The sequence below is a fragment of the Saimiri boliviensis genome, chromosome 12 (genome assembly GCF_048565385.1).
Source record: "Saimiri boliviensis isolate mSaiBol1 chromosome 12, mSaiBol1.pri, whole genome shotgun sequence".
NCBI classification, from domain to species: Eukaryota; Metazoa; Chordata; class Mammalia; order Primates; family Cebidae; genus Saimiri; species Saimiri boliviensis.
The window spans coordinates 26,403,003-26,415,670 of record NC_133460.1 but is presented as its reverse complement, the minus strand read 5'-3'; the positions used below and the strand labels follow the sequence as shown (position 1 = coordinate 26,415,670).

Below are 12,668 nucleotides of genomic sequence, written 5' to 3'. Positions count from 1 at the left end.
TTATTATTGTTAGGTCTAGAACTGTATGCAGAATTTCCACATTTTAGGGAAATGAAGATAGATAAGAAGTTTTAACAGAGAGGGTCAGTGAGCTGTTAGTCCAGGGGAGTATCTCTGGTTTGAAAGGGTATGTCTGTCTCTGCATGGATTTCTAATGCCCTATTGCATGGGTCTGAAAATTAGAGTCCAAGTTGACTCAGATTTGCTTCTTAGGAGAAATAAATGGGGAGAGAGGGAGTGTATTTGGCTTCTCACTGAAGAGCTCTGCCCCTCCCGCATTCTGCCCCTAGCATCTCCCTAGCTCATGCCAGATGTCTCCCTGGCAATAGTTAAGCAAAACTATTGTCCTGTCCTGAGAAATAGCCCACATCCATCAGCAGGCCTGTATTTCCAGCTTGCCCAGATGAGTGAATTTTCTTCTCACTGTGACTTGTGTATGCCTAGAGCTTCTTAACTCAAGAACCAAATCCCTCAGTAACCAATTTTACCAGGTCCTCAAAACTGCTTTTGCAAATAGGCAGTACAGCATGGGAGAATTTGGAGTGGCAGCAGGATTTTGAAATGTGTCTGCGTTAGCTCAGGGGCCCAGGTTAACCTGCAGGCCCTCCATAGATGTCTGCCATGTTAGGGCTACACCAGCCTCCTAGTGCCAATGAGGAAGAGGATGGGCAGAGACCCCAGACTCCTGTCAGGGCTGAGAGGGTGCAGCCGTTAGCCAGATGAGTCCTTCGCTGAGAACCTTTGGTCTGGGGGCTAAGCCACCATATCTGGAGGCCCAGCCGCCGGATGCTCTGCCAGCCCCCCAGAGAGGATGAGCTCTTGGATCATGCATCTGGCTCCCTCCTCTACTCCACTTGCTCTGGGGGCCTGGTTTTAGGGTAGGGTGAAGGTGCTGGATGGGTGGAGCTGGCCCAAGGGAGAAGAGTCAAAGCAGAACTATAAGGCAACTCAAGGGCACTGACACTGTGCAGCGTGGAGCAGGGAAGGCCCTAGGGCCACATGGCAGCAGTGCTTCAGCTTCTGAGGCTTGTCTAGGGGGTAAAGGACAGAAATTTGATTAAAAACGAAGCAGCATGGCTGGGCACGGTGGCTCATGCCTATAATCCCAGTACTTTGGGAGGCCGAGGTGGGCGGACTACCTGAGGTTGGGAGTTTGAGACCAGCCTGACTAACATGGAGAAACTGTGTCTTTATTAAAAATACAAAATTAGCTGGGTGTGGTGAGGCATGCCTGTAATCCCAGGTACTCGGGAGACTGAGGCAGGAGAATCACTTGAACCCGGGAGGTGGAGGTTGCAGTGAGCCGAGGTGGTGCCATTGCACTCCAGCCTAGGCAACAAGAGCGAAACTCTGTCTCAAAAAAAGGGGAAGCAGCAGCATGGGTGTAAATGAAAGAACTTGAACTAGCCACGAAGTCACGATGCGGAGATAATCTTTCCATCTTTGAAGTCATCCGGCAGAGATGGATGCCTGTCCTGGGTGTGAAGGGAGTGAAAGGGTGATGGGATGTCCCCTGCGCGTCCACCCATGCAAGGCCACAATGAGGTGAGGCCGGGTAACTACCAGAATTCTCGCTGGCTTTGTTTGAATTCTTCTGTTCTCTGCTCCACCCCAAGTTGTCCACAGGCCCCAATCTTGTCCTGTAGCTCAGTGTAGGCCCCCAGCAAACTCTGAGGAGCTCCTCAGAATTGTGTCCACTGGGCTGACCGAGCAGGTGCCCAGGTTCCCAGGTCGCACAATTCTAAAGTCACCCAGAAGGAGACTGGCAGTGTCAAGTGGGTCTTGACCAGAAACAGGACCCACTCTGCCACCACACTCTTTTTCCTCCCAGAGTGGAAAAAAAAAGTCTCCCCTGCTCCTGAACCATGACCACATCGCCAGGACCACGCCTATTGAGTAGCTCCATGCCCACACCAATGCTAGCCTTTCCCAGACCCCTGGTCACACTTGCTCTCCCATGCTCCTGTGTGACGAGTCTGCCCAGTGTGTTGCAAGGATGAGATGGCACATCAGAGAAGCTTGCTGTCTTGCCCAGGGGCCCCCATTTAGGTGGTGGAGGTAGAATTTGGAACCAGGTGTCCCTGACTTCACAGACAGAGCTCTTTTTCAGGCTGCCTCCTGCAGATTTCAGGAGCACATTAGAAAGCCAAGAGCCATTTGCAACATCTTGTTTAATCTAAAAGTTACACGATAATGATGGATGATGGACGATGCCGTTTATTAACTCTTAAAGCAATACATTCAACTAATCACCAGTTACCAGCAAAATTCACATAGACCATCTTGAGAGTTCTGTAATCATCTTCAGATTAATATGATTATAAAACAATATTTTTAAAAATAGAACTCACCTTTGGTTAGGTGTCCTGGCACTGCTGGTGATGGTGTCTTTCTCTGATGGTACCAGGAATGATGAAACTTCCTTAGAGCTCATAGCTGACAAAATGGGTGGGATGGTGAAATGCCTTTCTCTTCTGTACACCATTCCACCTGATTGTAACATCACAAACGACCACAGGCAAAATTCTAGAACCATGTCTGAAAGAGAGGGGAGCAGAGGCTGAATCTCATTTCCAGGACCCTGACAGGCACATTTAGCTCCTGTTTTCACTCCTCTGTCCTCACTCCCCTATCAACTTCTAAAACAGAGTAGCAAGATCAGCAGGCTGTGGCATGCCAACTCCACATGCTCATTGCTCTGGAGGGCTCAGCAAAGGTCCTTTTCAAGGTGACAACCCTCACTGTCTCCAGCCTGGGCTCTGCCCTTGCCTATACCCTTAAGAGCAGCCTGCCCTCCAGAACTGGGTGGGTGGCAGAATCACAGACACAACAGGAGAACCAAATCTTCACTTGACCCTTTGCAAGCTAAAGCAGTACATCGGAGTATGTTTTGCCTCTGCTTATTGTTGGGTGTTGCTTGCCTGGATACATGGCCCAGATGGATGACTTCTCTATTAGGTTTGAAGAGGTAAATCCCAGCCTGGGGCTTGCTTTCTGCTTGTGGAAAATCTACCAAGTAAAGAATTGAATGCAGAGGGATAGAGACACCGGGCTATGATGGGAAGATGAAGAGGGACTGTCGCCGCCGGACACATGGACAGCCAGGCCCTGTCCAGTCTGAGCTCGGCAGGGTCCTGACACAGACCATGCAGGTGGAGCAGAGTGTATGTGGGGACCGGGTCTGTGGGCACCTCAACAGGACTGTGGCAGAGGGGATGCATGGAGCAAGGAAATAAGATTTGGCTTTGTGTAGTGAAGCATCTTGAGCAAAGACCCGATCTTGGGTATAGAGGAGAGTCTCATGGGGATGGGGAAGAAACAGCTGGAAAAGGACCCAAGGGGCACCTTGGAGCTGGGCTCTGCAATCCCTGCTAAATAGAAGAGATGTTTCAGGTGGAGAGGGAGGGCTCCTCCCCACCCCCTTCCCAATGTTGCATTTTGCTACCCGTTTTCCTACCAGGGCAGTCCACAATGGGACCTCATTCGTTTGATATGTAAGTCTTTAATTTTAGCCTTATACATTAGTATGGCCTTTTGAAGGAAACATTTGGCGGTAGGTAGCAAATTGGAAAATGCTCATACTTTTTAACCCAGTAGCACCACAGCTAGAAACTTCTCATGGATACACTCACAAAAATATCCCAGGGACATGTGCCAAAAGGTGCCCCTGGAAAAGTCAGTTGTGAGAACGAAGACTGTCACCGGGGCAATGAATCAGTTAGGGTCCAGCTGTGTGACGCTGCCCGGCAGCTGCAGAGATGGTTTCGAAAGTGCAGTGTGAGCCGGTGTCCAGGGCTGCGGCAGCACAAGGGAGCCTGCATGGAGACCCTGGTGTACCATGTGATTCCATGTATGATTGAAGTTTTTTTTTAAAAAAAACCTATGTAGGCATATAGGCAGGCATATGGGTACAACATTTTTTCTGGAACATACACTAGAACTGGTGACTCTGGACACTTCCTGAGTAGGAGAGGTAGTTGGCAGACTCTTATGTCATATTTCATGGCCTTCCATGTTGTTTGCATTTTATCCACATGGCAAAAGAGGGAGTTGGGGCAGGGGCAAAGAAGGCCGAGATGCGGCAGGGGAATGCTGAGTGGGTTGTAAGGGAGGCCCCCAAGCCTGAGGCTGCGTGTCCCCTGGGACTTCTTGAGGAAACAGCTTGTTCTGGCATCACAGAGGAGGGACAGTGACTGCAAGAATCTAACCGTCAGAGGTCAGGGTGGGGCCAGAAGAGCTGGACAGCAGTCTCCCTGTGCTGCCGCTAAGAGATGCTGCGGAATTTGGGAAGTCTGCAGCTTTCCCGAACACCCTGGCCCCATGAAGCCCAGGCAAGCGCCACCTCTCCCCTTTTCTTGTTCGCCTTGATATATTTGGTCACCACCATTGTTTTCTGTCCCACAGGAGATACCCCGGCTCTGACAGGACCATGCTGCAGAAGTGGCAGGTACAGTGGCTCCTTTAGAGGGAAGCCCTCTGGGAAGGCAAGCCAGAGAATGGCCCAGGCCCCAGCGATGGAGAGGAAGTGTGTGGATCAACCAAGAAGGGATATTCTTTTTCTTGTTTTTATTTATTTATTTATTTATTGAGACGGAGTTTCGCTCTTGTTACCCAGGCTGGAGTGCAATGGTGTGATCTCGGCTCACTGCAACCTCTGCCTCCTGGGTTCAAGTGATTCTCCTGCCTCAACCTCCCAAGTAGCTGGGATTACAGATGCCTGCCACCTGGCCCAGCAGATGTTTGTATTTTTAGTAGAGATGGGGTTTCACCATGTTAGCCAGGCTGGTCTCTACTCTTGACCCCAGGCGATCCACTTGCCTCAGACACTCAAAGTGTTGGGATTACGGGCGTGAGCCACCACACCTGGCGGTGATCTTATTTATTTACCAAAATTTCCCAGACATTTCCCTGACCAGATCTCAGTGATGGAGTGCACTTTAGAGTCAGAGCTGGGGAGTGTGTGTGTGTGTGTGCACACGCGCCTGCACACCTGTACACCGTGGATGCCTCCGAGTGGGTACACACACCCTGTTTGTGAAGATACACATGTATACAGCCACGTAGGGGGCAGGGCATGGGTGTCACTTCTTGTTCCTGGAAGACACACATGGCTCCCAGCCTAGACAAGCTGATATTCAGCCCAGGGTTCTCAGAGAAAGGAATAGACCACAAGAGAGGCAGTTGTAGAGATTGGGGGACAACGAGAAAGTAGGTCTCAGTCACCCAGGTCCCAAATCCTCCCCCAAGGAGCAGGCCTAGGAAGGGAGGGCTGTCAGAGATGACAGTGATATTGGATTGCTCACTCATTCGGTGGCCTTGGTGGATTTTATTCCCAATACAGGCCCTGTCTCCATTTGTGCCTGTTCCTCTGGAAGCAGAGGGCCCCAAAGAGTGAGCATCACCCCAACAGGCAAGCACAGGGAACGGGCAGTTCTCAAAGTCCCAGAGGAAGCCAGACCATCAAGCCAGGGAGTGAGGGCCGCTGTCTCTGGGACTGCCATGGCCCCTCTGCTTATTTTCTTACCATTAATAGGTCAGCAGTCAGTTCACCCACAGCATATGTGCTATGATTTTAGTGAACTTCTGAGTATTGCATCCAACAGTTAACACAAAAGAATCTTTTATCCTTGATGTTGGATGCTGAACTGCATTGGGTTATTTTCCTGGCTGACTTTGCTTCCCAAATACACTTGCCTCCGTTCGTGGGTGGGTCCTGAGTTGGCACCAGCTCATGCATGAGATGTGCAGGAAGTGACCGAGGGGCCGGCGGCCTGTCCTCACCCACAGAACCAGGGCCTGCTGCTGAAGTCAAAGGGTGAGACCCCTGGTTTGGGGGAGCATCAAACGTGTTTGGTTTATCCTCTTTCTGTCTCTTTTTGTAGAAAAGGGACATCAACAATTTTGAGTATCTCATGTACCTCAACACCGTGGCTGGGAGAACCTGCAATGACTACATGCAGTACCCCGTGTTCCCCTGGGTCCTTGCAGACTACACCTCAGAGGTAAGGTCCTCCTGTGGAACCCACAGCTGCACTCAGACTTTTGGACCCCTATAACAGAGACCCTCAGTCAGCATGCAGAGTCTCTGCTAGGAGTTTCCATCATATGAACCTGGGTACCTGGGTCTAATGGCTGCTGAAGTTCAGATCTCTTATTTTTTATTTGTTTATTTTTAAACAGAGTCTCACTCTGTCACCCAGGCTGGAATGCAGTGGCACTGTCTCTGCTCACTGCAACTTGCCCCTCCCGGGTTCAAGAGATTCTCCTGCCTCAGCCACCTGAGTAGCTGGGATTACAGTCATGCATCACCATGCCAGGCTAAAATTTTTTGTACTTTAGTAGAGACAGGGGTTTTCACCACGTTGTCCAGGCTGGTCTCAAACACTTGACCTCAAATGATCCTCCTGCCTTGGCCTCCCAAAGTTCTGGGATTACAGACAGGCTTGAGCCACTGTGCCCGGCCTCAGATCCCTTAACCCCATGTTGGCCTTTGGTGTTTGGCTGCCCGGGTTCCTGTCCTGGCTCTACCTGTGGAATGATCAACACCACTAGCATAATTGCTAACATGAGCCCCAGGGGGCTTCCTGGCTTACTCTCCACAGTGAAGGCACCTGATGCCATCTACCAAGATGGTGCCATGGGTCAGGCCTTGTGGGGAGAGGCAGTTACAAGTGAGGTGGGCCGTGAAATTGTTCCTAAAATCAGCATGTGCAGGGAAAGGGGCTGGGGAGGAAAGAAGAGAGAGACACACACAGAGATACGGACACACAGAAAGAACAAGCCACTCGCCCTGCAGCTTAAGTTCAGCAACAGAGATGATGGTTTCTGGGCCTCCTCTGAGATCTGGACTGACATGTGTACTGACAGGGGAGGCCGATGGCAAGATGGGAAGAACAGACCCTTCATCTCTTTTAGCCTCTACCCCTGGGCCCCAGCAGGCAGGGAACAAAGGGGAAGAAAAACTCCACAGCAGGACCAGGGTGATGTCTGTGCTCCTGTGCGGACAACCAAACTATGGAGCTGTGTCCCAGCTACCTGGGCCCTGGCCATCCAGAGAGACGCTGGGCCGTTTGTGAAGCACATAGGTGGCTGGACCACTTTTCAGATGAGCATGGCCAGTCCTGCCTAGGGCTGCTTGGATGGCAGACCCTCAGGATTCGGGAGAGGGAGACTCGTTTCTTTGTGACCTCCCATCCCCTCGTAAGACATTTAATGCAGCGAAACTAGCACTGGCTGCTGCATAGTGCATTAATGGTCCATCAGAGACCAAGGCATTGCAGACACAAAACCTACTCACATGTTGCAAAGTGGTGGTTTGAAGGCCTTTTTTATTTAGGTCATACTGGGTATTTAAAATCTTGATTATTTATCAACACTTAAAAATTAGGAGATTTCTCCTTTTAAAAAAATCTGGATTTCCAACGTCTTTTGGAAAACCATGAGATCTGGCAACTAGGCATTTTCCTGAGCTGGCAAGATTGCTGAAGCTGAATGTGGGTCTCAGTGTGTCCCCTCCAGCACTCACTGGGATCTTAGAAGGGGCCATCTCACCCTTGACCCTGCTTCCCCCTGGCTTGTGCAGACATTTGAGATAGTGACACCTTGGGCCCCCAGTGGAGCTTTGAGGATTCACTGCTCGTGGAAAGAAATGGTTATGAGCCAGGCACAGTGGCTCACGCCTGTAATCCCAGCACTTTGGGAGGCCGAAGCAGGAGGATTGCTTGAGCCCAGGAGTTTGAGACCAGCCTGGCCAACATAGTGAGACCCTGTCTCTATCAAAAATACAAAAATTAGCCAGGCATGGTGGCTCGCACCTATGGTCCTAGCTACTTGGGAGGCTGAGGTGGGAGGATCACTTGAGCTCAGGAGGTTGAGGCCACAGTGAGCCAGGATCATTCCATTGCATGCCAGCCTGGGCGACAGAGTGAGACCTTATCTCAGAAAAAAGAAAACAGAGAGATACACAGGTACCTCCTCCTGTAAAGAAATGCAAACCCCAGAAAATCTTGGCTCCTCTGTTAACACACAGGACATTAAAAGAAAAAGTCTCCCAGAGAACCTGGCCCTGCAACTAGTCCAATTTCCTCTGCAGTGTATTCCAAGGGAGGGAAGGGGCGGTCACAGCATGCTTTCACTGCCCAGAAAGGAGTGGGCCTCCAGGAAAAATGAGCAAGTTCCTCTCATTTCCTCCCCAAACAGATGACTTCTAACTTCCTATAAAATCAGTTTGATTCTAAGCAAGGACCCTGAACTATTGGAGTAAATTATGCAGTTTAGAAGTCAAGTGCCTCATAGACAACAGGAATTCTTTTAAAGTGTCTTTTCAGTAACTGGTAGCCATGTTCTGATTTGGGTCAACTTGGAACAGGTTGAGTGTGAACTCAGTCTTCCCCTCCTCTTATTTTTCATCTCTCCCTTTTTAAGTCTTTGTGGATCACTGGCTCTGGGGCCATAAAACCCCAGCCCGCCAGTTAACCACCAGAGAGGGGTCAGATCAAATGACAGTAAACCAATAAAGAGAACCATAAAACTCAAGAGTGTGGCTCCCAGGGCACCAGTGGGTCGGGGGAGTTAACTCCAGCCGCACATCTGCCTTCTAGACATTGAACTTGGCCAATCCGAAGACTTTCCGGGATCTTTCAAAGCCCATGGGGGCTCAGACCAAGGAAAGGAAGCTGAAATTTATCCAGAGGTTTAAAGAAGTTGAGAAAACTGAAGGTGAGTATTCAGCTTCACTTTTTGTGCAGTGTTATTCTGGATGCCCTGAAATGATCCTTGATAACAGTTAAGGTGATTACTTAGCCTACAAGTGATTACATTTGCATAGAGGACTCTAACCTGATTGTAGGAAGTACCTGGGGAGCTTCTAGAAAATACCAATGTCCAGGACTCATCTCTAGAAATTTGGATTTAAATAAGTCTGTGGTGTGGCACAGCCCAGGGGAGCAGCCTGCCTGGAGACGTATGTTGTTAAGAGGCAGTGACTCCATACCTAGGGTCAGGCAATGGCAGAAGGAACTAGCATTCATTCGGCACTTTCTTTCTGCCAGGGCCAGGCCAACCTGCATTAGTATAATCAGTGGTCCATTTCATAGAGAAGGAAAATGAAACTCATAGGGTTTAAGCAACTTGCTCAAGATCACTGCCTCTAAACAACAGAGCGTGCATTTGTGACTCTAGTTCTCAAATTTGTCCATCTGCGCATCATCTTTAGACATTTTGCCACATTCATGTGCCACCTGTGTTCGTATGATGGAAATCTTTTTCTTTAGGTCTGCTCACTTCCTAAACTTCAATGAATGTATTTTTAAATGCCATTTCTGAACATAGCATAGCTCACTATCTGCCACACGTGAGCACAGGTAGGGAAGCAGCCCTCAAGCGTGTGTTTTTTGTTGCAGGAGACATGACTGTCCAGTGCCACTACTACACGCACTACTCCTCAGCCATCATCGTTGCCTCCTACCTGGTCCGGATGCCACCCTTCACTCAGGCCTTCTGCGCTCTGCAGGTGAGCTGTCACCACTCTGCGCCTACATGCACGTGCACACACAGACACACACACACGGAGCTGTATCACACAGACCAAAACCTGGGCTTGAACAAGATGGAACACCTCTGCTAAAAACTTGGTCATTAGCCAGTGATTCCCAGTTGGCGTTGGCTCCAGGATTCTGGTCCCCAAGAAAGGCAGGCTTTTTTTCCTCAGTTACACCTGCACATCTGCCCAACAAAGTCTTGCAAAATGATTCTAAAAATTAAGAAATGAGACATGAAAAAAGGATTTGACATAAATAAGATTTAGTGGAAAAAGAAAAAACAGGAAGCTTGGAGACTAGAAAGGCAGGTGGTCAGGGATTAGAAAAATAAATACAAGAAGGAACAATGAAAAGAATATGACTCAGGACATCGGAATGCATAAATCTATACCGAGTACAAACTGAAAGCCTTCGAAGGACAAAACTAACTTACCCACCCATACACCGACAGACCATTATACCAGATTAGGGTTGCCAGGTTTTAAATAAAAATACAGGATGCCTAGTTGAACTTGAACTACCAATAAACTATGAATTGTTGGTTGTTTAAATGAAATTTAAATTTATCTGGGCCTCCCATATTGTATGTGGCCAGTCTGGTGTCTGAGTGTTGCGGGGTTGGGGATGGTGTCAAAGGCGTGTGGGATTTCTGGGACAGAGTCTTTCATGGGCAGTGCTGTGAAGATGCTGAGAAGCTCCTTTCCCCTCTTCCCCTCACAACCCCATCACTGGGATTCCGCTTCCAAGGAACGCTTTATCCCAGGGGCACAGCTTTTGAATGGGGAGAATCCTGATAGGCCAGCTGGCTCAGCTAACTCTAAAGTAAATATAGCACAGGGTCTGAGTGTATGGGCTGCCCAGATCCAGATCCTGCAATGGTCCAATGGGGAGAAAGGCATAAGCTGGGGTGGGCAACAGGCCACTGAACACATAGACTTGCTCTGACACCTAAGCCTCATCTCAGAAAAGCCTGGGTGTCCCAAGAACTGTGTGTTGGGTCTGACCTTACCAGCCAGGTCACTGTGGTCACTGAGAAGACCTTGACCCTGAGAGACCAAAGGCCACCCTGAGTCAGCACTAAAGCTGACTCTGAGCTCTGGGGCAGGAATGAGTAGGCGAGGTCAGGTTACTTTCTCTAAATAAGGAACAAATGCCCTTCTGTCTTGTATCTTGGCACAGCCTTCTTTCCCCTTGACGGCACAACTTGTCTAGACATTGTATAACCTCCTCTCCCTGGAAATTCACTCAAAAATAATAAGTGTACTTCCCCTGAGCCTTTCTCAGGCAACAAGCATTTTAAGTAAGTTTTGTTTGGAGAACAAATGGTCCCAGAGCTGCACCCCATGCCAGGAATCCCATCCAGATGTCGCTCATTAATCCACAAGAAATGATGTTCGCCGTTGATGATGATAGTGATGGATTCCACCACTGGTTTCTATCCAGGGAATTTAAGTGTTCAAATGTTCACGATATTTTCAGAGCTTCCCCTAACCCCTTCAGGAGGCTGCATTAAAGCCCAAAACGCCAGCTCTACCTGTTTCTAAGGATCTTTTCACATGGGGAGGAGACAGAGTGAAATAGAAACAACCTTGGCTGCGAGATTTACATCACAGCTCTGCCACTTAATAGATACAAAATCTTCTGCAAGTTATTTTACCTCTGGAAATGAGGGTTAATTATGCACATCTCACTGGGCTATAAGCAGTTGAGAAGATTAAATGAGAAAATGTGGAGAGAGCCCCCAGCTCAGGGCTTGACGCTACCTAGGTGATCAATCTCTGTTAGTTCCCTTCTTCCCTCTGCAATCAGCCGGATCTAATCTGAGTAGGTCTGAACTTGTCCAGGCTGGTCCCCTCTGGTTTAAGCTAATATAAGGCAGTCTGCATTGCATCAAAGTATTTCAGCTTAGGATGAGCCAGACCTAACAGGTGTGCTGTGAACCAATGAGGATATCTGGGCTATGGCCACTTTGAAGCTAATCACTGGTTTAAGCTTATTTTAGCCAGTTTGGTCCATTGGTGACCACGTAAAACTCATTTGAGTTGGTCTACACCAGTGTGAGAGGGTCAGAACCAATCGCCCATGCTTTTAGGTGACACAAATGCAGTCATCTTAGCTTGAGCCCTTTTGACTCCCATGTTGAAGTCCCTGATGTGACTTAGTTTTGGGGCTCAGATTTGTCTTGGGTAGATTGACCCATCCACTTTGGAATCATCCGGTCTCTCTCCACTTGCTTCTGAATTGGGTCTCACTTTCCTACTTTTAAATTACTCTTCTGGTGGGTCACACCTGGTCTGAGCCTTTGAACCAGCAAAAGAACCAGCCACCTTTCATTTTTTACTTAGGAAAAAAGAATTTTAGCTCTTGAGGGAATGAGTCGAAAAGCTGCATAGGCTACCTCTGTTGGGGGACATACCAGGCTCCTCTTTGAGAGTGCTGGAATCTCGGCACACGTCCTAAGGAATTTTCTGGCATCTTCCTGAAGTCAGGCTCTTTCCTCCATCTCACCCCACCTCCCAGGGGGAGGCCTGTCTCTTCTCCAGAGACCTTTGCTTCACCCTTGAGGTGACTGGAAAGGAGCCTCCCATAGTCTCAGCAGCCCAAGGCACTGCCCCCAGCCTGGGGTGGACGGAGAAGTGGGAAAGAGCAGGAGACGTGGGGAGGCTGCGGAAGCCAGGCACGGAAGCCAGAGCCGGTGGACGTGTAAGAGTCAGCGTGGGAAAGTGCATGTGTCTCCATTCCGCTTTGAGCAAATGCTACCACCCGCCTACTACCACAGATAAGCCAGAGTGGAGGCATATGTGGTGAGCCTGGGGCTCACATCCCAGCACCCCCAGCTGCTGCATCTGACTTTACACAGATCACTTTCTCTCTCTGCAGTCTACTCTCCTTGTTGGTGAGATAAAGGAGGCGGGTGGGAGGATCACATCGGAAGGCCCTTCCATAACAGTTCTATCCTCTGATTGCTCACTAAGCACCTACTATGCACCTGGATGGTGCTAAGTACCTTACAACTGTTATTTAAAACATTTTGTAATTATTTATGGTGGTAAAATATGCATAACATGGAATTTACCCTTTTAACCATCTTAAGCGTGGTGGCATTAGGTGCATACACACTGCTGTGCA

The 12,668-nt window shown here is 49.1% G+C and overlaps 1 protein-coding gene across 6 annotated transcripts in view; it reads left to right on the top strand.

Moving 5' to 3' along the window:
• WDFY4 (WDFY family member 4) overlaps window positions 1-12,668 on the top strand; it is a 304,899-nt gene that overhangs the window by 259,769 nt on the left and 32,462 nt on the right. For all 6 annotated transcript variants that reach the window (XM_074382131.1, XM_074382129.1, XM_074382127.1 and 3 more), the window contains 4 exons: window positions 4,405-4,447; window positions 5,883-6,002; window positions 8,601-8,718; window positions 9,402-9,511. In XM_074382131.1, coding sequence (XP_074238232.1) covers window positions 4,405-4,447; window positions 5,883-6,002; window positions 8,601-8,718; window positions 9,402-9,511 — 391 coding nt within the window. The remainder of the gene's footprint in view (window positions 1-4,404; window positions 4,448-5,882; window positions 6,003-8,600; window positions 8,719-9,401; window positions 9,512-12,668) is intronic.